At 41.5% G+C, this 27636-nt stretch overlaps 1 protein-coding gene across 3 annotated transcripts in view; it reads left to right on the top strand.

Moving 5' to 3' along the window:
• The window catches only part of VIPR1 (vasoactive intestinal peptide receptor 1), a 120158-nt gene that overhangs the window by 72997 nt on the left and 19525 nt on the right, over window positions 1-27636 (top strand). For all 3 annotated transcript variants that reach the window (XM_085562826.1, XM_077789712.2, XM_077789720.2), the window contains 5 exons: window positions 701-804; window positions 6606-6706; window positions 9389-9521; window positions 23621-23774; window positions 26172-26232. In XM_085562826.1, coding sequence (XP_085418952.1) covers window positions 701-804; window positions 6606-6706; window positions 9389-9521; window positions 23621-23774; window positions 26172-26232 — 553 coding nt within the window. The remainder of the gene's footprint in view (window positions 1-700; window positions 805-6605; window positions 6707-9388; window positions 9522-23620; window positions 23775-26171; window positions 26233-27636) is intronic.

Raw genomic sequence — 27636 nt, 5'->3', positions numbered from 1 at the left:
GGCACTCAGTGAGCTTGACAGTCCAGGAAGTCTTCCTGCCCTGGAGTATTCAAGTTGAAACAGGCAATACAGGCTGTCAGTGTGTGTGGATTTTCTCCTTTCACAGCCAAGTTTTGAAGTGTTTTGTTCACAAACCAGAGTGCAGTACATTTCCCAGGAATCACATTTGATCAGGGCTCAGTTGTAGGCAAGGTCTGAGTGTGGAGGTCTGGATTTAGTTCCCAGACCCCCAGCCTTATCTGCATGCTGTGAAATGAGCACTTTATCTATCCCTGTCCTGGCTTCTCACAGGCACGGTGAAAGGCATAAATACTTCACTGCTCTGTTCAGATAAAAATTTTCCAGGAACAAAGTCAATGTGACAATAAAACATTCAAACAATACTGGTGCAGTGCCAGGAACCAAAGGTCTGGGCACAACTTGCAGCATGGTACCACTGGAAGAGATGTTTGTGTGCCCCTCTGTATTAAAAAGTACTTTTTTAGTGAGGTCTGGACTTTAAAACACAAGAGATGCTTCCTATTTAAAAACTCTGTGTAATATGAAAAATTAATAGCAAGGAAAAAGTATGAGAGTTTTTCTCTAAGTGTTACAAGAAATGTTCTTTGGCATTTATACCACAAAAGGCAGAAGTTGTTTTAGCAGTGAGCTGAAGGTTGCTTTTTAAATCATGTTTTTTTTTTTTTCCCTTTTCTTCCAGGGAATGTGACCAGGAACTGTACAAGCCAGGGCTGGTCAGATGTGTACCCTGCACCCTACGCTGTGGCTTGTGGCTATGATTCCAACAGCACTCCAGGGGAAGAGGTCTGTAAACCTGGATGGGTGGACATGCAGATTTAACAGGGATCAATATCCTAATTGTGTGATCTTCCCATGCCCAATCCTTCCCATTCCCTCTCTGATTCCTCGAGAGGGAAGGATCCTCTTGAGGGTCCTTGGAGTTCAAATGTTTGGTCAAGGAAATGATGTCACAGACTCACAGAATTATGGAATGGCTTGGGATGGAGGGGAACTTCAGGATCATCCCATTCCACCCCTGCCGTGGGCAGGGACAGCTTCCACTAGACCAGGCTACTCCAAACCTTGAGCACTTCCAGGGGTTGGACATCCAAAATTTCCAGGATGTCAGGACCGGAGAAGATCAGACCATTGTCTGTGTGATAACTTCAGGTGTTTTATTTTCCACAGTACACTTTGAAACAAACCTTCCACATTTGTGTTTATGCTTAAGTAGATATGGCAATTCCAGTCTTTACCGTGGCAGCATAAGCATCTAAAGTTCTAAAGGGATAAAATTTATCTTTTGTTGCTTTGCAGATCTAACCAGCTAATACCTAGCTGTTATATATTTGCTCCCATATCTAGATATTTGTTAGATATGTCCTCCCTTCACTGTAGAGAACACAGATTTTCATGAAATTTTACTAGATTTTGATAGAAAATCTGAAAGTTCTCTGGGATATTGTTTGTGTATAAATTATCCATCTCTGACCTAGGTATATTTACAGAGTATTGTCATTCCACAGGAAGGAGTTTGTTACTGGTTTGCCGCATGCTGAGACATGAAGGGTAAAGTCTAAAGAGGATAACAAATGTTAGAAGCAAGACTCACCTCACCTAACTCAAAGTTCAGCATTTAATCTAAATTAATCACCTGTAGCAGTTCCATAGTCAATAAGAAAAAGCTTATGGAAGAAAAAAAGTTATAGTTCACTGCAATCATACATTGCAGTGTTTCTATTTTTATATAATAGGTTAATGTGTTTGTATTCAACTTCTACTCATACTTTTTAGTTGTTGTTTTTTAAGACATACCTCAGTGTTAGTGAAGGTTGGACATAGGCATCTCAATAATTAATTAATATGTGTTCCCAGTATTTAAGGGGGTTGTGGCGTTGCCAGAGCGCCGTGTTACCAGGAGAACCTCTATTGTGTTCTTTAAATTCTTTCTTAATTATTTTCCCTTGCTTTCCACTGTTTTTTCTTGCTGTTAAAGTCCAATTTGTGTGAAAGGTGGCTGAGGGGGGTGAACATGCAGTTGCAGCCTGTGAAGAAGAATAGATTTTTGTTCTGTTCTTGGATTGGCAGTGAGTTTGGGGAGCAAGAAGTAAAGGGAGTAGAAAAATCCCAGCAGGCTGTACAGGACATGAGGTTCAGGAAAGACTGATAAGCTTCCAGGAGTAAAAAAACTTCACAAACCTTTGGTCTCGGGTCAGAAACAGCAAGAAAAAAATAGGAAAAATAAATAAGGGCAGTGTGTAAGGTTTTAGCAGTGAATTCTGGCAGTCCCTAAAGCAGCAGATGATGTAGGCACCAATTGCTGCTCTGGGTCCATGCAGTGATGATGAGCCCTTCTCCAAGCTGACCTTTAAAAGGTGCATTAAATGGGGAGTGGGGTTCTTATCCTGCTCCTCTGTCAGATGTGATGCTCTTCTCCCTGCTGTGCTCCCACCTGCTCAGAGGGGCCACCCAGAGTTGTTGTGGTTGTTTTCTTTTGTTTTGTTTTTTATTAATTTGCTTTGCTCACGGTTAAGGATTAAATGTGTAGAGACGGTATTTTGTGTTTGGATTCAGATGTTTATTCATTCTTATTAATATTGTAGTCTTATAAGTTGTGAGTTGCACAGTATTTCACTAATAAGTTACAAAATGGTTTCGTATTTATCTCTATAAAGTCTTTCAAGGAAAAACTATCTAATTAAGAAATTATACTTAAATTATTTTTATTTTTAACTTAATAACTACTTTTGTTCTGCAATGTGGACTTTTCTATCTAATTATAAAATACAACTTAAACTCATGAAGAAGAAGGTGAAGAAGAAGGATTGGCTACTGCTTTAAAACTTCTATCTTGCCTTATATATATTACTATATTCTAAAACTTTAAGCTCTAAGTTTTCCACTATGTGATGTTACAGACTTCTATTTAAAATATACACTCATAATCTTTGTGTTAAAGATTATTATTATTAAAAATAGTAATAATAATAATAATGATAATAATGATAATGATAATGATGATGATAATAATAATAATAATAATAATAATAAATAATTTTGGAAGCTTTCTCTACGGCTTCAGGTCCAATGCAGTGTTTTCTTGAGGATCTGTGCTTTTCAACACAGAAAGTCTAAAATTCTCAGTATCCAGGGTTCCAGCATTGGGTCTCTGTAAGTTCTGCCTGAAAATGGTGAAATAAAGAGACACCTCCAGAGATCAGTTCAGCCCACATTTCTCTCCAAAAAATTTCTTTTCATTTACTCTCCAGGGAACCCCTTTGTCTTTGGACTGAATTATATGAACCCCAAAACACTTGGCTCCTGAAAGACTTTATAACAGTATTTCTCTTCTTTTTTTCTCTCAAAATTGTAAATGTGTCCCATTGTCAGCCAAGGGACAAATTTTGAGGTTACTGAACAGAAACCAAAGCAAATAAATCTCAGTTAATCTCAATTTAGCACCTACCTCAAATAATTGTTATTATCACACTCCTGTGAAATTAAGCAGAAGCTTTTAGAAGTCAAAGAGACAATGATGAAGTTGCCTGATTTCATTCTATAAAACAGCCAGGCATTCTGCCATGCATTGCCTTCACTTATCTACATCCCTTTCTTTTCTCATAAGAATATTTTATAATCTGGACCATGAGTGAAATTTCAATTCCATTTATGATCTTGGGTCAAATTCTCTGCTTTGACATCTCTGAAATAGGAACCAATTGTCATTAGCAAGTGCAGTGAGGAGTGAGAAGTCATGATGTGCTGCTTCCAGAACAGAGATGACCCCACATCCTGCATTAAAGCTGCATGCAAACCACCCCTCTCAGCACAAGAAGGATTAGTCACCATAAAATATGGGGGGTGTTGGAATCTGTGGTATTGATGATTCTGAGATTGTAAAAAGTCTCTGTCTTTTTGTTTTGTCATTAAAGAAGGAGTTATAATTTGTTTGTGTTGGTTTATAAGGTTGTTTATTTTTGCTTATTTATAATATGTTTTGCTGCTTTGCCACAGGTTTGTCTTGCAGGGCAGCGTGTGGGGCTCTGCCCCTCAGTGAGATGTTACAAACATTAAATACCAGAAACTATGTGTCCTATATTTATAAGAATGTGTTAATATCTATTATTTATGTTGGACAGTGTGTCCCCAACCTAAACTAATAAAAAAAATGCTAACACTGCAGTGAAACATGGAGGGCATGAAGAAGGAGAAAAAGGACAAGGCACACCCAATTTCCTCCATCTTGTCCCCTTTGGACCCCTCATCTAGAATCCTAAAATTTGACTTTAGCACCCGTGCCACACTTAATTATTACTCATATCAAACACTCAGAGCTGGTAATTCATCCTGTAAGATTGAAAACTCTTTTCCATGGGCAGAGATCACAGACAGTGTCTCTGGGGCTCTGTCCAGGGGGGTCCCAAACCTGCCAAAGTCCCAAGCCTTCCAGGGCAGCCAGAGGGATGCCCTGGATTCCCACAGGGGGGAAGCAGGGAATTTCTTGTTGAATAACACCAGGAGCTTTCTGTGCATCACTTGCTCCTGGGAATAACCCTAAGAAGAAGAAGGCCTGCTTTTCTCTGCTCTCCTTAGGAAGAGGATCTCTTCCTCCTACAGTCTCCCACCAGGATCTTCTCCCTTTTGCTGGCCAAATCTTTCCTGGAACAGTTCTGCTCTGCTGCCATCAAAAATAGAGATAATAGAGAAAGATTAATTCAGCCTGAGGGAGTTTGGTTGCTTTAATTAGAAAAGTCAGAGCTGCCTTTGAGATCCCAAACTCCAGGAAGGCTGGAAAGAAGACTTTATCTTGGGGGTGCTGGTGGATGAGAGGCTGGACACGTGCTGACCACGTGCACCTCTAGCTAAGAAATCCAATTGTATCCTGGGCTGATCCCACAGCCTGGGCAGCAGGGAAATGGGGGATTCTGCCCCTCTGCCCCCTCAGGTGAGGCCCCACCTGCAGTGTTTTATCTGGGCAAGACCAGGCAGATAAATTGTGCTGAAACCCCTGAATTATCTATTCAGAGTGACCCAAAGCTCTCAGTGATGTGTCTGGAAGGATACGGTGCTTTAACCACCCCTGAGATCTGTGGTCAAAGATATGACCAGTGGTATCTCTGAAAACTCTCTTGTTTTAACACCCCTCCAAGCTGGCTTGTGCAAATGCTAAGGGATTGCAACTCATCCCAGCCTTCCTGGTTCTGTGAAGTACCAAATACTTGTCAAAGCCTGTGAAAATAGCACATAAAAATGTCAACTCTCGATGTTAGGGAAGAATATTTCTCCAAACAAGATTGGATTTAGATTTTCTGTCTAACCTGCTCTTTGTGGTTGTGGTTGTTTGGGTTGTTTATAGAAGATGGTGACAAAAAAGGCAGAGGAGAGGCAATCAAGAGCTGAAAAAAAAAATTCCATAAACTGAGTTAGAGCCTCATAAAAATTTAGATTTTTTTAAATTTATAAATGTCTAAATATATTTTTTCCTTTTTTTTTAAGTTGGAAATAAAAACCCATTGATTTTGAGTGTCGCTAGAGAGCTTTGGAGCGCTTATTTGCCCATTTTATTTAGACTGGGATTCCCTGTTGGATCCAAGCCCTATTGTGTGCCGTTCCTCTGTGTGCTGTCAAAGAGAAAAACCATGAACCAATCTCCAACTTAACACATATTTCTGAGTTAACAGTGAGAACCTTTTACTTAGCTAAACACAGTGTAAATCCCACAAAAGCAAACCGATTTCCCAAACAGTTCTGCCCTAAGACCTTGTTAAGGAAATTAATCTCACCGCTCTCGCCACGTCAGACCCAGTGTCGTGCACTCTTTAGCTGAGCATCGGTGGCTCCTGTCCCACGAGGTTTTAGGCTGTAGCTGTCTCTGGAGGTGTCAAATCAGCCTCCTTCCAGCAGGAACCTTTCCTTTTGAAGCTTTAACCCAGGTTTGGAGTGGCCCAAGCCCTGCTGCAGCTCGATGAGTTCTCCACACTCACACCGGAGGTGTTTGAGTCACAAGCGATACTGGACAGGATTTTAAAGGGTGAAGGAATCAGAGGTGTTTTAAGAGAGTGAAGAAGTGTTAGAACTCAAAATGTCCCTCAGACATTTTTGGAGGTTCCAGGCCCTGGTCAAAAGCATTTGAGACCCTGGCAGGCAGATGGAAACAGCTGTGATTATGGATTTGAGCTATGGAATGATCTACCAACCTTTCAGGACGAACAAGTCACAAAAGTTTAGATATTATAGTAGAAGTAGTTACAAAGTAGAGGGAAGAATTTTTTAGTGTTGTATGGAGGGCTTTTACTTTGTACATGGGGGTCAGAAGTTTTAAGATGGAGGGATTTGGGCCTTCCCTGTCCTCCCTCATTCTTCTTCCTTACCTCCATGTTCCTGATGATGTTGGCATTCACAGATTGGTTTAGAGTAGAAAAGCACCATTTAATAGAGGTAATGGGCATTGGGGAAAACTGTAACCATGTCACACGTAATGTACCATATAAAAGATAGCAGCAGCTCCATCAGAGAAGGATGATTTCCTTATCCCAGCAGTCAGTGATGCTTTGTTTAGGATTTTGGACTTCTTAGAAATCCCTGTTTTCTTTCTTTCACACCAGCAAACTTCGTTCTACGGAACGGTCAAGACCGGCTACACCATCGGACACACCTTATCCCTCATCGCCCTGACGGCTGCCATGATCATTCTGTGTCTCTTCAGGTAAGGTCACCTGTTGGAACTCAAAATGTCCCTCAGACATTTTTGGATGTTCCGGGCCCAGGTCAGAAGCATTTGAGACCCTGGCAGGCAGCTGGAAACAGCTGTGATTTTGGGTTTGAACATGGAATGATTTACCAACTTTGAAGGTAGAACAAGCAGTCACAAAAGTTTAGATATTAGAGTAGAAGTAGTTACAAAGTAGAGGGAAGAATTTTTTAGTATTGTACAGGGGGGTTTCAACACCTGTACAGGGGGGTTTTAGTTTTGTACATGGGGGCCAGAAGTTTTAAGATGGAGGAATGTAGGCCAGTCCTGTTCCTCCTCTTTCTTCTTCCTTACCTCCATGTTCTTGGTGATGTTGGCACTCACAGATTGGTTTAGAGTAGAAAAGCACCATTTAATATAGGTAATAGGCATTGGGAAAAACTGTAACCATATAACATGTAATGTACCATATAAAAGATAGAAAAGCACCATTTAATATAGGTAATAGTCATTGGGAAAAACTGTGAACATGTAACACGTAATGTCCCATATAAAAGACAACAGCAACCCTGGGTGGGAGAGAAGAAGCAGTCGGGGTCAGAGAGGATGTCAGGGTGTGTGTGTGCCTCTGCCTGAGCTGTGAGCAAACCACAGCAGCAGAGAAGAAAATCTTTTAGATAACTTGCAATAAACTGCCTTGAGACTGGACAACAGAGACTGCTGAGCCTTTTTTTGGAAGCTCGGGTTGGAGGAGAGACTTTTCCACCACACGGAACCCCTGAACCAGAACAGAAAGGGACGGGGAAAGGAATGACTCAAAGTCTGGACAGGCTACGAGTGTTACAGGAAGACGCCCAAGATTTCTTTCAATCTGTGTTGGACAGGGGAGGAAGGTTCCTCCATCTTTCAGTGTCGCTGTGTTTTGGCGCGCGATTTGTGACATTTTTGTGGGAGTTGTAACCCAAATCCAATTATCTGGGTGGATTTATCTCACCAAAGGCAGATCGTTCTATGATGGATCCCTGTTAGAGGGTTACAGTCTATAGAATCCTGTATATGGATATCATGGAATTTCCACCTAAAGTAGGTACTCAAAATGGTATCCAAAAATTGCATCCAAAAATATCCACAATCACAAAATCCCAGAATGGTTTGGGTTGGAAGGAACCTTAATGGTCATCTCATTCCATCTCCCAGACAGGGACACCTTCCACTATCCCAGGTTGCTCCAAGCTCCATCCAACCTGGCCTTGGACACTTCCAGGGATGGAACATCCACAGCTTCTCTGGGAAGCCTGTTTCCTCCCAAAGCCTTTTCAAAAAATACTTCCTGCTGTCACCCTATGGCATGACAGAGACACCCAGGACCATTTACACTTGCTGGTGTCCCTGAGATATGCTCAAGTGTGGCAGATAAGATGCAGGGCCTTCAGGAGACCCAGGACCTCATGGATGGATGGGCAGATGCTCTGCAGCTCATCAAGTGGCATTGGAATCCCAGGGTGCAGCAAATGGATCCATTCTTGCTCCCTATTTTTTGCAATAGATTCAGGCATCTAAATTTGGGTGCCTCAAATGGAGAAATCTGCATATACATAATCTCCTATTATAAATTAATTTATGTAAAGGGAGATCAACAAAAAGCTGAGATGGAAGAGCTCTTTGGATGAGACTCCATCTCTCACGTAAGACAGAGCACATTTTCTAGGGTAACTCACACCAAGGCCGGCCTCACCCTTCAGGAATTCAGCACTTCTCCCATGTGCTGTCTCCACTCCTCTTACAATGTGGAGTCCATCAGACACATGCCAATTCCCTCCACAAGGTACAAGGTGCCAGCCAGGCTGGTGAAACCATTGAGGATCCTGTTTTGTCTTGGTGGCAAACAGCTCAACTTGACTTGGCCTGCAGGCACAGAGGACTCAGCTCAGCCCCATTATCTTGCCACCATCAGAGATTAGCAGCACAACCTCTGCCAGTGCCCAGAGGCTCGTTAAGAGCTGGTAATTTAAAATTGCTGCTGAGTGAGCTCTGCTATGGTTCTGGTGTCTGTACAAAGTACCCATTTCCAGACTATTAGGCTTTTCACTTCAGCTGATATAAACTCTCTCTTAAAAAAAACCTCCTACTTGATCAGAATTCATCTTTAAAATATTAGCAGGCAAGGGATAGAAAAACTCTGGTGTAGTTCTCAGTATCATTAACAACCAGTAATTTTTAAGTAAAAATATAGTTCATACTGCTCCAGAAAGTCTGTAATATGCGTTAATTCTGGCAACAGATGCTGAGAATTTATTTGCCTGCTTGACGAGACGTTTCACTTTGAAAAGAATTATTGCAGCAGAAACATTCTGTAGGAAGAAAGCCCTTTATCATGAGCACAGTCTGCTCAGTCAAAAGCATTTCTTTTCCAGTGGAGAGCAGTGGGATGGAGCTGCTTTCTGTCATCCTGTATTTTTGCTGTTTTTCTGAGGATTGAAAAAGCAGCAGTACTGCTACAGATACATGAATTGCCACATTCTGTGCAATTAAAGGGAATTAAGTGGATTTGTGGTGATGTTTATCAGACCAGAGCCTGCCCCAGGGTTTCTAATGTTTAATTGTAACTCTAAGTCATGGTTGAAGAAATGTGTAAATATAAAAATAACTCTTTTGAGAAGATTTGCTATTCAGAAATGTTTCATTCCTTCCCAACAGAAAACTACACTGTACTCGAAATTACATTCACATGCACCTCTTCATGTCCTTCATCATGAGAGCCATCGCAGTCTTCATCAAGGATGTCATCCTGTTTGAAAGTGGGGAGTCTGAGCACTGCTTCATGAGTTCAGTAAGTAGCCTCAAAATTTCCACCTCATTTTGTTGCCCCTCTTAAGCAATTCACCAAAATTGCCCTGCAAATGCATGTGAGGTGGTACTTCGGGAAGATTTCAAATCCTTTTCTCATTTGAAAGGAAAAAAAAAAATCCATGATTGCTGCCATTTGACTTATATGGAGAAGGAATAAATTGATTATCAGACTCTGATAATCAATTTATATAAATTTTATATATGGTCCTTTGCATATAAAGAGTCCTATATATTTTATATATGTTCCTTATATATAAAATGTATATATATTTTTATATCTGGTCCTTTCTGAAGCTGGACTTAAGGGTCTTAGAGGTGTTTTCAAACCTTAAGGATTTTATCAGATCAAACCCAGAATTGAGGTTGTACAGGATTTTGGGGCTGCTGTGAGTCCTGTGTCCATCTCCCAGCCACATGCTCATTTCTTGGACATCCTGGTCAAAGGAGGTTTGTGTTTAGGGTTTCAATAAAACCTTTTCCTTCCACAAGGATGGGAGTTAGATCCAAATTTACGTAACTAATTTTAGTTATCTGTGGGGTAAGTACTTACACAAGAGCTGTGTGTGTTACATGCATCCATAGATAGTGGGCTCTAATTAATCTAATTAATCTGCTCCCTGGAGTCTGGAATGCTGTTCAACCCTCTGGGAGAAGGCACCTGCATGTGGGTGATTCTCTGGGCTCCAGTGACCAGATCCCTGCAGGACTTCAGGCAGGAAATCTATGTGCAGACATCATCATCCATTTTTCATCTGAATCAGTGTCCCACGCTCGCTGTCTGCAACTGTGAGATTTCCCTACTGGGATGATAAATAAGGGGAATAAAGGAGTTGGGTTATTTATTTTTTGCCTTTCAAACTCAGTGTTATCAGCTGGAGCAAACATTAAGGAGGGAGAAGGGCTGTTTATCTAAAGGCAACACTGACGTAAGAGGATACCAGTCATGAATAAATTTAGGCAGGAAATGGAAATCACCAAAATTCAGAGATGTGATCAGAAGTTATGCAGGGGAAAAAAAAATAAAAAAACCAAACCAGGAACCCTCCAAAGTAAATTCAGAGCATTAGATGAGCTGCTTGCTGATACCTCTGGACTTGTTTTTTATGTCATACACCACCAGAAAAAAAGATTCTCTTTTCCATCCACCCAATTTCTTCCTTGCTTTCCTGTATCCTTACCCTGAATTATCCCTACTGTTATAATGACCTTTCTGAGCATCTCTCAGTAGAAACCCAGAGCAGCCTCCTCTCAGCTTTTCCCAAGATCTGTGTGCAGCATGATTCCTTGCCCTGTGTGCTTCTTCCTCTCTGTGATTCACTAGGATCTGGATTCTTGGAATGGGATTTTCTTGTGAAAGTCCACGAATGGGTAGAAAGACATGGAAATTGGAATAAATTGCCACAGATTAATTGTCAATGCCAATTGGCAGAGCAGCCAAGCCAGGACAGGCCATGGAGTGTGAACCCACCTCTCATCCCTGTGGGAGTTTGCACGGGATTTTGCGGGATCAGGACTGAGGCACAGTTGCAGAGAGCTGAGTGAGAAGTGTTTGCTTCCCATCCATGCAGAAACATTTCTGGGTGTAAATACAGAATTTTCCTGCAGAATCCAGAATACCTGCACTTTCAGGTAGCCCATGGGTACAACATTTTTGTGTTTCTCCCCATAAGAAGATTTTGGAGTTAATTGCCAGCTCAGGGCAAATGGCTGGATGATACATAACATTTATAAAATCATGTGGGATAAATCTGTCTCTACCACATAAGGCTGAGCATACTCCTTGCAAAATCTGCACCAGTCTTGAACCAGTATTTTGGACAACTTTTTAGGCCACAGTCTAAAAATACTGACACAAAATGCCTCTCCTAACATTCATCTGTTAGCAAAAATTGTTATAAAATCCATTGTGCTCCTGTGGGCTTGGTTGGGTTGGGTTAGGTTGGTTTGAGTTAAATTTGTGCTTTGAACTTGCAGGATAAAGCTTGACTTGGGAAACCTGGTACTAACTCATATAGTCAGGATTTTATACACAATTCACTGAAGGCCGTGTGTGTAATGGATGTGGCCTTGAGCTCGTTCAGATTTGAGCAAACAATTTGCTGAATGCTCTCACTGCTACTCTGGTTTAGAACAGGGCAAACCCAAAGCAATAAAAGTGTTTCCTTAGAAGAGGAAGTGCCACACTCAGTTCCTTCAGGGAATGAAAGGGTAAAGACATCCTCCTTCCAGAACAGATTTAGGGCTATAAAATCCAAATGAATAGAAACCTTTCCCAGCATTTCTACCAAAGTCCTCAATTTGATATTGCCCGCTGCAGTAAGAAGACTTTAAATTATGTTTGGTGCTCTAGCCACACAAAAATACATTAAGCTCTCCACCAGTAAATGTGTCAATGCTTCAATAAAGTAGGAACTTCAACACAGGAAAATGTGTATGTAATAAAAAAACCCTTTTTAATAGGCTTTACAGCATTTTTACTTAATTTTACCTGGTTTGGGACACTTCAGGTGTGGTGTTAACTCTCCACCATTTTAAACTCAAAGAGAATTGCATTGCTACAGATTTCAACATGAAAAAACACCCTGAAAAATTAATTTATTGAGCATTTATATGGACCACAATGTCTGAGAATGTGGCTGTAATCATTGCAAGGCCAGTGCAGCCAAAATTAAAAATATATGTGATGAGCATCATTGAGTGATGGTTTGAGCCAGCACTGGGTGATGTTTGCAGAGTGATGAGCAGTCCTTGGTCCTCCTTTATGGATAAACTCTCTCCTGGGGGAAGAGAAGTCTTGCTGCTTGGGTGAAAAAATCAACCCATTTTCATTAGGCAGAAAACCTGAGCTGACAAGCAGGGCTGGTTGTTTTTATCACTAAATGGAACAGGTTTAAATGATTTTAAACCCAGAACCTGCACAAGGCCCCTTGTTCCACACCAAGGAAGCTCAGCACAGGTGGCTTTGTCAACATCCCTCACTCCTTCTCCTCTTCCCAGGTGTCCCAAACCTGTAAGATTTGTTTCTAGGCACAAGGAATGAAGGAATGAATACAGCCTCAAAGCCTGAAGGAGACACAAACCCACAAGAATACAAACAGAGAATTAGTCCCATTTCCTTGTATTCCATGTGTCAGCTCAAATAATAATACAAAAGATCCTTCAAGAGACATACCCAATTCTACCAATTAAGCAGAGATTAGAAAAGAAAAACAAATTAAAGGAAGGCAATTTTAACATGACATCAACACAAAAAATAGCCTACCAATAAAATAGGGCAAACAAAATACAAATTCCAAATTTATACCACTGACACACGACATAATTAAAGACTTGAGACAAACAATTAAAGAGAGCAGCATAAGCTCTCTCTACTTCAAGCAACAATTAAAAACCACTTTTAGTAATTATGATCTAGTACCATATGACAGCAAATATACCACCACAATCTTAACAGGTTCACAATACATACTATAAGAAGTAAATAAAGGACTCTCACCAAATTAATAGAGACCTATACTAAAGCTCAAGTCTCATGGAGAATCCTTAGACAGAACTCATCCAAAAGTGGATTCTTGTGGGATTTTCCAGTAAGAAACAAAACACTGCAGGGAATTTTCTAGAGGGGTGTAATGGCCACGCACAGACACAACATTCTGCTCAAGGTACCACGAGGACACCAAACCCACTCCCTCCCTCTCTCTCATAAAGTATTTATGTAGCTTTTTAATTGTAATTATAGGCAATTGAATCATCCTCTTGGCTTAAATGGATTAAAAACAGGCATCTGCTTGAGTGTGTTAGTCAGCTGGGGCTTTAAGCACTTGGATGTGGAGGTGATGAGGCTCAGAGGGCTCTCTGGAGCCACCCACTCGGACTTCTTCAATAATTCTCCAATTCATCTTCCCCAGTATTGTTTTTGACTCACTCAGGTTATATTCTGTCTCACAAATTGGTCATTTCTGATAAAAAACTCGCTGCATGTGGCTTTGTTACATCTGCAAATTGTTCATCGTGTGTGAAAAATTGCACCATTTTGCAGTCTGGATTTGCCTTCATTTTTTTTTCAGGTTTTGCTTTATTTGGTTTAGTTTTGTTTTGTTTTCCTGCCAGACTCAAGAGGCCTCCTCAGAAGTTTCAGTTTTTCTCACTGAGTTCCTCAGGTTTAGTGCCCTTCCCTCTTGGTATTCCCACAATTTATCTTCCCCTTTCCTTCTCTCCCTGGGGAACATCCTGCAAAAAAACAACAGTCAAAAAAACAAATGTGGTAGAAGGATTGAACTAAACACTTCAATAGTTGTTTTATTTCATTTTTTGTGGGTTTAAGGATAGGTTTTGATATAGTTTTATTACTGTCATATCTGGATGACATAATAATGATGAACCACTTACATTTCCAGCCCTGCTGAAGACAAAGCCAACAGTTTCCTGTAAACAGAGATCAGATTCTACAGATTAAATTCAGGCTGAATTTTTTCTGAGCTCTGCAAGTTTGCCCTTGCTGGAGTTTCAGCCAAAGGAGATCACATCATTTATCTTTTCCCTTTTGTATTATACCAGTAAAACAAAAAATTCCAACACAAAAATTATTCTTTGCCAAGGAGAGTGGGAGTTCAGCAGTTGAGAATTTACATGCATATCTCATATTTTCAGAATGAAAAATTGGTGGCTTTTTACTTTAATTCCCTCAGGACAAACTGATAACAGCTACAGGCCCCTAAATGAATTTTATTTATGGATGTTGAAGACAGATGCATTTTCATTTCCAGCAGTGAGGCTACTCAGATCCATGTGGGAGCACCACGATATGCAGGCTGAAGGAAAAATGAAAGAGTAGAAGGTTTTTTTATGCACTTGTGTTAAAGCAAAACAAATATTAGAGAGCCAGTTGTTTCCTTGGGTGATATCTGATGATCATTGCTACAATCTAAGGTTTACAGAAAAACAGAGCGGTAAAAAAAAATAACAAAAAAAAAAAAAAAAAAAAAAAAACCCTAGAGAAAGGTCCTGTAAATCATGAAAAACAACAGAGAGAAAGCAAAGGGAAGGAATGGAGAAAGAAGGAAATAACCCAGGAATGGAGAAAGAAGGAAATAATACAGGAATAGAGAAAGAAGGAAATAACCCAGGAATGGAGAAAGAAGGAAATAATACAGGAATAGAGGCAGAAGGAAATAACCCAGGGATGAAGGAAGGTCAGACTGGCAGAGCTCTGGAGGAATTTTCTTTACTTCAGTGATTCTGTAATCCTGGACACAGCAGTACCACCCTCATGGGCTGGCACCTTAACACACCAAAAAAAAGAGGGGAAATGGTAAAAGTGTGAGGAAGGGCTTTATTAAAACCCGACCACCTTCTCTTTTTAATTTCTCCCTTTGTGGTTGACTTGGCTCACTGCTCACAAGTGTCTTTATCCTGTGATTGATGAGCACAAAACAGGCACAGCTAACCCATTTACCAAGATAATTCTATTTTTACACTTGAACTCAACTCTGAGTCATCTGATGCCCAGGTTAGACCAGCCAGAGCTAATCAGCATCTCAAAAATACTCACAAGACGGCTCCCAAAAATCAAACAGGAATTCCTAAGAGACAAAGTAGAAAGGCTGAGTCCTTCAAGACTGACAGTTACATAACCCTTGTTAAAATCAGCAAAGATAAATTCTTAAATAGCCTAGAGGGTCACAGTCATGGGGCTTAAAGTTGAGTCTCATGCGAGGGAAAGCAGAAGTAAGAGTTTTTTCCTGAATCCTGAATCCAGTGTTGGATTTTGAGGATTTGAGGAGGCCTGCATGGGAAGTGGGCAAGGCATGAAGAGCAGCCATGTGCACCACGTTTTTCATCAGTGTAAAGTGGTACAACTCCATTTGTTTTAATACAAAATTTACAGGTATAACTCCATTTATTTTAATACAAAATTCACTGGTGCAACTCAATTTGTTTTAATACAAAATTTACAGGTGCAACTCCATTTATTTTAATACAAAATTTACTGGCGCAACTCCATTTATTGTAATCAGTGCAGGATCTGCCCCTGCCATGCTTTGCACATGAAATAGAGGCTGTCTCATGTAATTTCCTTGTAAATCCTCACCTCATCCCTGGATGTGTCCAAATCCAGGTTGGACAGAGCTTGGAGCAGTGTGGGACAGTGGAAGGTGTCCCTGCCCATGGCAGAGGGTGGCACTGGTTGATCTTTAAGGTTTCCAACCCAAACCATTCTGGGATTCTATTTCTATAAATGCCTTGCCATTTTCAGCTGGCTTTCACCTGGCACTGAGGAGGTGCAACTACAGAGAAAAATCAAGTTTAAATCATCTTTAAATTAAGTCCTGGGACTTTGAATTTCACATGACTTTGGATTGAGCTCTTTCTGCAGAAATAATTCTCTAATGAAGGATACAATGCTCCATGCTGGTGTATCAGTGGCCCAACCTTGTTGCAGGTGGAAGAGGCACAGGAAAGAAATAAGTAGAAATAGAAATAATAGAAATAGAAATAGAAATAGAAATAGAAATAATAGAAATAATAGAAATAATAGAAATAATAGAAATAATAATAGAAATAATAGAAATAATAGAAATAACAGAAATAATAGAAATAATAGAAATAGAAATAGATAAAAACTGATCCAAAAGGTTCTTCCTGATTTCTCCATTGCTCCACACTTTTGATGGGAGCAGGAAAGTCTTATCTGGCTGAGGCAGGGGGGCTGTGCCTGGGTCAGGCTGTACAGCCCAGCTCGTCCATCTGGGAATGGCATTTCTGCTTTATGAAGTGGCAACAAATCCACGAGCCCAGACACAAATCCAGGTTATAATGGCTTCATAAATTGCCCAATGACAGCTGACATGAGGCAAGTATTGCAGGGCATGCTCTTGGGGCAATGACGGGTGCACAGACATGTAATGGATTGTGACCTGAAGGAAAGCAGGTTAAGATAAATGGAATTAATTAGCCATTGGCAAGGCTTTAAAGTGCCCTTGCATAATGTTTCTGAGGCACCATGAGTGCAGAGCACGAAGTTAACAGGGAAAATGAGGGTTTGGGACCTCTTCTTCCTGTGCCTGAGGCAGGCAGTGACCATGAATCCAGTTAAATTGATCTGCCTGTACTGTTAATAGCACATTTTTACACTTGGAGTTGAAGACTCTGAAAGGTTCATCATCAAGACATAAGATAACTATTCCCATGAAGGTCTTTTATTTTTCATAAGTCCTGATAGATCATAAATTGCTTTAACAGAGACTTTCAGACTGGAGTCCTTGTGCTTCTATTGTGAGCCACTTTGCTTCTGCCAAGATGGCCTTTTAAGAATATCTTGAATTACATTTCTTCATTCATAGATATTGTTCATAGCATCCTAAATTTCTGTGCATCTCCCAGGAAAACCTGCAGAGCCACCCACTAGTGCAGCAATTTATTGTTTGAAATTCCCTGTGATAGGGAGGGAGGGAAGGAGTCAAAGGCACCCAACTGATTTAGGAGGAGTTTTCTCGTTTGAGTTTTTGAAGACAATTCATTTCATTACTGAGCATAAACTTTGTGGGGCTTTTTTATAGCCCACCTGTTTGAACCCAGTCTACAACTGCAATTAAACTGAGGGAAGAAATTGAAGTGATGGCTTTTTGCCAGGCAGTCTGGCTTGTTTGTTTTTAATTTGCTTTTTTGCTGTTGTTATACAAAAGGTTGGGTGTGCAAAGCCTAAGTTAGCATAAGTCAGTTTATTTTTCTTCTTTTTTTTTTCTCTTTTTAGTTCTCCTTTATTTTCTCTTTTTCTTTCTCTTTCTCCTTTTTCTTTCTCTTGCTGACACAGTTTAGTGATGGCCTTGGCAGTGCTGGATTTACAGTAGGACTCAATGGTAATGAAAGTAATTTTCAAACCAAATGATTCTCCGATTCTGTGATCTAAAAGTTAAAAGCAGAGAAAAATCCCCCATGAAAATGGAAAACGTGTTTGGAAACTGAGTCCACCCTGACATCTCCATGGCACATGCACAGAAATTAATGGGTCATGTTTAGCCATGGACAGAGCATTTAGATTATAGAATTATTGGGAATTTGACACTTATATGAATTCCAGTGCCATGATAGTGAGATGGGGAATTAATCACGTTGTATAGCCTTACAAGCAGAGCAATTATTTGGCTATTGGATCATTATTACAGATTACATTATGCTTTGGTTAAGGTGGATGTCTCAACAGAAGGGGTGGGGTGGGAACAGATCAAAAGTGATATATTCCTGAATTTACTTATGGATATGAGTGTCTAAAGTGGAACTATAGTTATGGACAGTCATTGTGCTGAAAATTCTTAATTTCAGCATCTCCAAAGCAGACAACACCTGGCCAGTGCTGTCCCATCTTTCAAGTCGTGTGTGGGATCTATGAAGAGCTTTTAAATAAGGTCAAGGAAGCCTCTTTGACCAGGCTGGGGAGAAGATCAGCTCCTCTGTGGCAGGCACCTTCTTCTGTCTCTCAGGATTTTTTCATAGAAGTGCACAGAGGAAAGAAAGAGAAAACAATTTCTATTTCTGCTCCTTGTTTTTCCCATGTGGAATGTGTTTGGAGAATTGTTTACCTGGGGTGATTGCTTGGTCGGATTCTGGTGAGGATTGCTTGACCCTGGTGGCCAATCCAACCCACCTGGGGCTGGGCTCGAGCGAGAGGGTCACAAGTTGTGAGTTAGAAATGGGAGTTAGAAAAAGTAGGTTTGTAGTTTTAGTATCTCCTTTAAATAGTATATGAATGTATTATAGTATAGTTATAATAAAGAAATCATTCAGCCTTCTGAACTGGAGTCAGGCATCAGCATTTCTTCACCTGCATTTACAATGCTCCTGCTGTTTGTAATTGCAGCCCCAGTCAGTCAGCAGCCCTTCCACAGGTCATGTCTTCTGGGCAACATAAAACAAGAGTGCTGGATAAATCTGTCACTGGGAAAATGAGGTTTTATCAGTCTTCTATGGAAGACACTTGCAGGAATCTCAGTGTAAATCTCTTCCTGCTGCAGTGCTGGTGGTAGCCCAGGTAACAGCATCAAAATACCTTAAAGGAGGATTTTGAGGTCTCACGATTTCATGATTGATGGATTGAGGCAAACCTGAGCCCACATTTTTTGCTGGATGTCCCAACTCCATCAATAATGCCAGGAGCTGCATCACTGACCAGGATTGCATGGGATGTCTTCCATATATCCTTAATCTGACTTAAAGAAGTGTTGGTGCCCTGCCCCAACCCTTCCACACGGCAGGAAGCTGCAGAGGGAGGAACATGGGGTCTGCACAGGGGTTGTGTCCATACACAGGACAGGTCAAGCAGGGTGGGACCTTTAGAAGGTCCCTTCCAGCTCAAACTACTCCATAATTCTGTACAGGGGGAGGAACAGCTGATGGGGGATTCTCGTGGGGCAGTGAAACTCCAGTGTTCCCAGTCCAGCTGTGGCAGGTGGGGTATCAATCACCCACGTGCTCCTTTGTACTTCTTTGGTCTAAATCCTTCCTGAACCCAAATCCTAAACCTGTAACAAACCATATCCCCACTAAAGAAGGCAAGGGAGGCTTGTGTTGGCATTTCTGTGGAGTGATTGCTTTTTTTATAGAGTTTTATTGCATTCACAGGAGGCTGATCATGGATGTTTGTGTACCAATTCTCATCCAGCTAAGCTGGTCTTATTGAGCTTGAGAAATTCATCAGCTGGTCCAGACTTACAAATTTTAGGAGCTATGAATGAGCTACTGCTACTGAGGAGAATGATATATGTATATTTAGTGCAGATTCAGCTCTGAGATAATTACTGCCTCCAGCATCTGAACTGTATTTTTATAGGTGGGCTGTAAAACTTGTGTAGTGACCAGCTGATCCTCCTAAAAAATGAAGAGAAAGATGTTTTTCTCAGGGCTAACATTACCCAAAAGTAAAATGTGCTACTGGGCACAAGGAAAAAGCCTGGCAGGGTTGTTTCTCCATCTTGTTCTTCTTTTTTCTTGTTCTCTTCCTCTTGAAAGCCCTCGAGCAGGTCTAAGACAGGCCCCATCCTCAAGCAAACTTTTACAATAATCAAAATGAAATTTTCTTATTGACTGTGAGGAATCTGCAGAAAAGCACAAATGTGTTGGTGTCCAGGAGTTTTTCAGGAGGGGCCAAGAGCCCAATGCCTTGTTGGCTGGAGGCAGAGCCCTTCCCAGAGCTCAGCCATTGGAAGCACATGTGGAAAGGAAGAGATTTTCATGGGAAAAGCAAATGGCACGTGCCTGATGCAGCACTAATGAGAGGAACAAGAGAGAAGCCACAAAATCAAGAAAAAACCATCTCACTGCCACATCTCCTGTGGACGTGAGCAGAGCAAGATCCCTGAGGAAAGACAAGGGAAAAAATTGTAAATGAGCCTGTGGAAGAAGAGAGAGTAGCAAAAGCAGTGATGTAATTCAGCTTTTCCTCTTGAAAATGTCTGTTCTAAAAATAGCCCATGTTAGTCTTTCAACAGTGACATATCATGAGGTCTGCTCTTTATGGAAAAAAAATAAATTCTAGAGATGTAATGGCTCATCTCTGCCCCGTGTCTGTCATCTAAAGGGTAAGATATCTTATATAAAAGAGGATTTTATTCCCCAGCATTAAACCAGCCTGTCTGAGGCTGAATTTAATCAATCAGGAAGGTGGAGCTTGGAATAAGTTCTCCCAAAAACCATGAAGGGCTGTTTTGAAAATGTGCCATTGTCAAAGAGGATCAATGGGATCATCAACAATCAAACTGCACCTCTCACGGAAATATCTACTTTAAACTTACCCACTTTAGGCAGCAGTAGCAAGCCCAGGCAGTGAAAAAACATCCTTATTTAATTTTAAGGACAGGACATTTAATTTAAAGGACAGTGCATCCAACTGTGTCCCAGTGCAGAACATCCCTGTGCCTGGCTGCATGACATTACTGCTCAAAATTGTGCACAAAAGGTCTTTTCTCCAGGTAAAACCAAAAATTCCAGGAGTGGTAGGAAATGCTCAAATAAGCAAATATCCCTTAGCAAGGAGCAAAGAATTGATTTGCTGCAGGTTCTGCAGAGAAGAAGTTGACAAAACCCAGCTGCTGCCCAAATACATGGAGAAATAAAATAATAAAATAAATAAATTAATTAAAACCATAGAATTATTAAGGTTGGAAAGACCTCATGTATGATTGGATCCAACTGCTAACCATGATCTACCTCAGCTTTGTGACAAGCCACCACCCCTTTAAGGGAGGAATTAGGGCCAGAGACTGCCACAAAATTGATGTTTGCCAGTGCTGGGAGACGAGGGGATGGGCTTGGATCTGCAATTTCTGCTGCTACAGCCCGAGTTCAGCAGAGCTTTCTCTCTGTACAGCAATAGCTCTGCAAAGTCAGGCTGGAAATCTTTTCCTGATGGATTTCCTTTCCTTTTCTGCTGGGCAGAAATCACGTGCACTCTTTGTGAGCAGCCTCCCCTTGTCCTGTGAAGCCTTGCAGCCCCTTGTGCTGTGCTCCAGCCTCTGCCGTGAGTTCAGTGCAGCCATCCAGAAGTGATGCCCTGGTGTAGAATCCCCAAAGGAAATCCTCGTTTTACAGTTTGAGATGCAGCAGATCTGCCCCCTTAAACCTCCCCTGGGAGCTGCTGAATTAGGGCCAAACACCCCCAGAGTGAAACCATGAAGGAATTCACTCACACACAGATCCCTGCTGGCTGCAGACACACCAGGCAGGCACTCAGGCCCTGGGGGAAAGGAAGGAGAGGTGGCAGTGTCCCACAGCCACCTGGACACAAAATCAGAGAGAAACCAAACATGTGGTGATGCCATCGGGATGAGGCTGCTGCATCCCCAGCTTTGCCAGCACAGCCCTGTGCCACCTCCCTGTAGGTCTCAGATTCAGTCAAAGAGAAAACTGAAAATTTCTAACCAGGCAGAAGCCTGAGAAAGTTCTGTGAAAGAATATAAATAAGTTCTTTATCTCTCTTGTTGTTCACTTTGTTTATAGTTAGGTTTTGCAGCTGTGTGTCATTCATTGCACACCAATCGGTGAGGTGTTTTCACTTCAGGACCAATGGAATTGGTCTGGATGAAGCTCTCTATAAAGGGTGATGTATTTTGAAATAAATCAGAGTTATACTCTCTCACTTTCTGGAGTCATTTCATTCCTGTCCCGCCTCAACAGCATCACCCCCCCTCCTTTAGGCAGCCCCTGAAGTCAAACACAGAATATTCTGAGTTGGAAGGGAGTTCATGCCCTGCTCTGCCTCCAGCACCCCTCAGCAGCTCTGTGTCCGTGCTGTGCCTCACAGGAGGCAGCTGATGTGCACAGAAGTTGGTTACCAGGAGCCCATCAGGGTCCCCAGGGTCACACACTCATGGGTTTAGGGGTGAGGGTGGGGACAGTCCCCCCCAAAACATGTGGCATTGAAAAAACTCTTTCCACACTTCTCCTTTTAACCAGTGTTTCGTAGCAACAGCTTTCAGCAGGAAAGGAGTAGAGAGGGAAATAAGGTCTTGTTACAGGTGCTCTAAATTAAAATTGTTGCTCTAAATTAAACATTCTACACGTGCAGGGTGCCAGGGAAGTGTCTCCAACCAGAGACTGAGAGCAAACACTTGCCCCAGAAAGTGCAGGGTGTCACCCAGGCAGACACACCAAAAGCAACAGGGCAATTGCTGAGCCAGCATCTCGAGGATGTGTAATGATGCAGTGGGTGCCAAGTGTCAGAGATTTCCATTTGTATTTATTTCTTTGCTAAGGGAACTGTTCCCATTACCTGTGCTGCAGTGAAATCTCCACACAGCAAGTTAGTGTGTTTAATTATTCATTTCCTGAAGGTAAACAATTCACCTTCACTTTTCAAATCTCTCCTCTTCCAGAGCAATAAAACCAGTGCATGCTTTTGTGTGCTTCTCCTGCCTAGCCTTTATTTTAAAAACACATATCCCAGTCCTTCTTTTCCTAATGAGGAGCAACTTCTTGTAGACTTTTCACGACAGAATTCATTCCATAAGGAGTTCTGGTGCTGCACAAAGCAATCCCAAAGGTACACCCAAAGCAAGGGGCCCTGGGAGTTTGGTGGAAATTTCCTTCCTGTGGGAATGTGCTACAATTCCTCACACAGGGCAGTCCTATGTGGATTTTTTTAGGGGTTCATTTGTTTGTTTGTTTGCTTGTTTTGGGTTTTTGTTAAGGTTGGGATTAAATGTGTGAGATGGTATTTCTTCTTTGGACTCACAGAATCACAGAATCACAGAATCACAGAATAACGAGGTTGGAAGAGACCTCTAAGATCATCAAGTCCAACCTATGCCCTAACACCACAACTACACCATAACACCAAGTGCCAAGTCCAGTCTTTTTTTAAACATATCCAGAGATGGTGATTCCACCACCTCCCTAGGAAGACAATTCCAGTATTTTATTATTCTTGCAGTGAATTTTTTTTTCCTAATATCCAACCTAAACCTTCCCTGATATAGCTTGAGACTCTGTCCTCTTGTACTGCCAGTTGCTGCCCAGTAGAAGAGATTGACCCCGACCTGTCTACAACCTCCCTCCAATGTTTATTAGTTCTTATTTACATTACAGTCTCATAAAGTGTGAGTTTTAAAGTACTTCTTTTTAATAAGTCAAAAAGGGAGCTGTATCTTTTTCTTTCTAAGGTTATTTTAAGGATAAATTGTCTCATCAAGAAATGACACAAGTTATTTTTAGTTTTAACTTAATAACTAACTACTCATGGTCTGTAATGCAGATTTTTTAAGTCTAATTACACAATGCTACTTAAACTCATGGAGAAGGAGGTGAAGAAGAAGGACTAGCTGCTGCTTTAAAACCCCCATCTTGCTTTATATCTATTCCTGTATTCTAAACCCTGAAACTCTGAGTTTCCCACCCTGTGATATCACACACTTCTGTTCAAACTCCTCACCGACAATCCCAGTTCTCTCATTCCATTTTGGAAGCTTCTCCACAGCCTCAGGTCAATGCAGTGTTCTCCTGGGGGTCAGTGCCTGGCAGCACAGAAATCCAAAATTCTCAGCAGCCAAGGTTCCAACAATTCACCACTGTTCATTTCTTCTCTTCCAGGTGGGCTGCAAGGCCATGATGGTTTTCTTCCAGTACTGTATCATGGCCAACTTCTTCTGGCTGCTGGTGGAGGGGTTGTACCTTCACACCCTGCTGGTCATCTCCTTCTTCTCGGAGAGGAAATACTTCTGGTGGTACATCCTGATCGGCTGGGGTACGCCTCTCCCCCAGGAGGGGATCCTGACTGGCATTTTTAACAGGAATTCAGCACAGATACCCGGGCACTCAGGTGGGGCAGGGGTGTTGTAGACAGCACCCAGCCTCCCTTAAGTCCCAAGAAGGATTTGGAGTGGCTGGTGGATGAGAGGCTGGGCATGAATCCAAAACGTGCCCAAAAATCCAACTGTGAGCAGCAGGACGAAGGAGGTGGTTCTGTCCCTCTTCTCTCCCCATCTGAGGCTCCACCTGCAGAGATGCATCCAGCCATGGGGTCCCCAAAATAAGAAGGATGTGGAGCAGTTGGAGCAACTCCAGAGGAGGTCATGGAGCTGCTCCAGGGCTGGAGCCAGGCTGGAAGAGCTGGGAATGTTCACCTGGAGAGGAGAATCTCCAGGGAGAGCTCAGAGCCCTTCCAGGGCCTAAAGGGGATCCAGGAGAGCTGGACTGGGGACAAGGGATGGAGGGACAGGACAAGGGGAAATGGCTTCAAACTGACAGAGAGTAGATTTAGATTGGATATTGGGAAGGAATTCCTTGATCCTGACTGGGATTCCAAATTTGATGTCATCACCTTAAATTGTAAGGATGGATCCCAGCAAAGCAGAAGTCCTGGACTGAACCAGGCACTGAATTCAGGCCAGCCAGCTGCCCTGAGATCCCATCACCTGTGTGCTAATGCTGATAACCTGCTGCTCACTGCATTGGTGATTTCTCCAGCCTTAATGCAAATCTGGTTTCAAATGCATCAAATAAAAATAAATTAAAATTACATAATGGAAATAAAATAAAATTTTTAATTAAAATGAAATAAAATAAAATAAAAAAAATTTTAATTAAAATAAAATAAAATAAAATAAAATAAAATAAAATAAAATAAGCAAAACAAAATTAAATTTTAAAAGGTTATGAAAGAGAGAATTAAGCTCTTCACAAAGTAACTAACAACTGAATTGCTGACTTATGCAATTTAATCCTACCAGAGCAATTTCTTTTATTTCTCCGAAAAGGCAACAGAGATCTTTTTTCCCCTTCATGCCATTTAATTGAAGATTTCTATTTAAGTAAGCAGATAACTTTCTACTGCCTGCTCTCAATAGCTGAAAATGAGAAATAATACAAGCAGGGAAGAATCTTGAGAAGAAAAGTTAAAATAAAATTGTGCCGTGTCCAGGGACATGCCAGGACTCAGGATTTGCTCAATTATCCATGGAGTAACTTCCATTGGAAGTGACAGGAGCTACACTCGGCTTCACACTGCCAAGGAGAGATGATTCTCCGTGCTCTGGGCAGAAGGAGGGATGATGGGAGCAGGTCTCATTTCAGTTACTTAGGTCAGACCTTTGTTAATCTCACCTTGGGCTCCTGATATTCTTTATTTCTGCACTGGAGAGCTGGCAGGTTGTAAAGAAAAGTGCACAAATGATTAAAATAAAAGGAAATTTCTTGCACTCCCAATGTTTCCTGAGGTCGCTTGGGTGCAGGACAGTTGCAGAGCATGGCAAGTGCTTGAGGGGACTTTCGGCCTTTCGGTCATCCATCATTTGCAAGAGCATCAGGGATGGATCTGGAAGGGATTACACATGAATTAATAATTTGGATGCACTAATTACAGTTTTTACTGGGTTTAGTACCAATGCACTTGGAAATCACTGGTAATAAAGTGTAGACAATCTGTGAGTAACACAGAGCAAAGAGGCGTGTCCTTCTTGGAGTATTTCCAACCTTAATCCAGACAAAAATATGAGAGAGAAAAGAGCCAGCACAAGGATGGGACAAGACCACCCTAACGTGGCAGACCATGGAGTGAGGAGCAGAGGCAGCTTCACCTGGCCAGCTACAGACAGCTGTGTGTGAACTTGCCACTCCAGGCTCCCTTACAGGCCAAAAGAGTCCAGGGATATTTCATTTTTATTGTTCTCAATGAAACATTTAACATTATTTAGCACACAGGTCATTTAGCTGGGTGACTTTTGTGTGAGAAGCACAGAATTCTGCCCCTTGGTGCTGAGGAGAACCTCTGGTGACCTCCTTAGCTACAGGTGTCCACACTGTAGGTGGCTCAAGTGATCCCTGTTCCTTGCATTTCACCCCTGGGAGGTTTTTTCTGGGCACTGCAACAGGAATATCAACGTGCTGGGAGCAGTTCCAGAGAGCTGATCTTGCATGGCCACAGGGAGGGAAAGCCAACGCTGCCAGTTTGGCACGTGAGGGTTGAAAATGTGAAGTATTTTCCCACCCCTGAGAGAAGGCATCCCTTCCGTCACTCGGGAGAGGTGGAGAGGGAGGGAGAACAGCCCTGAGAAATGAGGCAGATTTTAAATAATCTGGTAATGAAATCAAGTAACCATTTGATCATGATTTCTGACAGCAACACCATCTCGTCTCTCCTCAGGTGCCCCCTCGGTGTTCATCACTGCCTGGACTATTGTCAGGATTTACTTTTTTGATGTTGGGTAAGCCTGTGCACTCCATTATCTTTCCTTTCTAAATCTGCTTTCCTTTATGGCCAAGGAAAGCCCTGCAGCCTCAGCAACCCAAACCCCAGCAGAAGTGGCACCTCTCTCCTACCACCAAGAAACACTCCAAGGTCTCTCTAAAATGTCATTTTAGGCCAATCACTCCCCCTTTTTACTTCCCAGTGCCTTGGTCAGGATATTTGCAGGGAATTTGTGAGCAGCCCGTGATGATTGCATTTGTCCCCGTGCTCAGAGCAGGGCTTTGCACCCTGCAGAATTGATACTAAACACACAGCAAGGAATTTATAAACACACCCAATTCTCTCCCACAGGAGATTTTAGGATCTATTCTTCATCCCTTTTAACCTAGCAGCAGCCTTTGATATTTTGTATAAGAAGCAGAGAGAGTGCAACTAAGAAAATGAGGCAGATGCCAGAGTTATCCAAAGATGTGTGCAAGTAAAAAGGATTTCATCCTGAAATTCTCATTCTTGCTTTTATTCAAGTGGTCAGGCTGCAGTAATTGGAAAGGGTTTTTTAGAAAAAGACCCCAGAGAGATGCAGAATTAAGTGCTTATTCTGTCCTCAGTATGCATTCCCTCACTTCTTGCATTTGCATCCTGGAGTTAAGTCCATTTTCTCCCATGCATTCTTCCCCTCCAAATGTGTCCTGATTTGCTCCTTTTTCTCTACAAGAAGCAGCTCAGATTTCTCACTGCATTTTTGATTTATAGTCATTCCAGCACATTTCCTGAGGGCTACTCACTTCCTTTATGGTTTCACTCTATCTGCATAAAACTGACCTTATTTACTCTGTTAATAAATAGCCTCTACAACGAGACAGAGACAGGAGGATTTAACCATTCTGGATACCAGTTTTTCTTACTATATATTCCCATTCATCTCCAAAAATTCTTAATAAAAATACAGGATTCTTTGCATTTTCTGGAGGCTTTAAAGCCCTACGTTTTTGTGCTGAGTAGAACAGAGTATGAATTTACAGAATATATTAATACCTAACACAGATTTTTTTTTTTTATTACCTGCAGAAAAAAAATTACAGGAAATTAATCCAGATTAAATAAATCCTAATTAGGTAAGATTGGTTAAACAACACTAAGACTTTATTTAAACATTCTAACTTCAAGTGAAAGTGACCTTTATTGAGACTGTCTCAATTTAATTCAAAAATGAAGTGCACTAGACATAATTAGGGCCACTTTAATTCTAAATGAAAGGGCAGCATACACCTTACTGGAAGCATTTGTATGTGAGAAATTTGCTTCATTTCCCTGTAGAGTTAGGGCAGATTTAGTCAGTGTAACCCATGGAGTGCAATTTTTATCATCCTAAAGCTGATGCTTAAAATAGGCCTTAAGAACTGTGCCCTAAAAGTGCCTC

The sequence above is a fragment of the Lonchura striata genome, chromosome 2 (assembly GCF_050655825.1).
Source record: "Lonchura striata isolate lonStrDom1 chromosome 2, ASM5065582v1, whole genome shotgun sequence".
Lineage (NCBI taxonomy): Eukaryota > Metazoa > Chordata > Aves > Passeriformes > Estrildidae > Lonchura > Lonchura striata.
The sequence above is the reverse complement of the archived record's forward strand: the minus strand, read 5'-3'. Positions and strand labels throughout refer to the sequence as shown.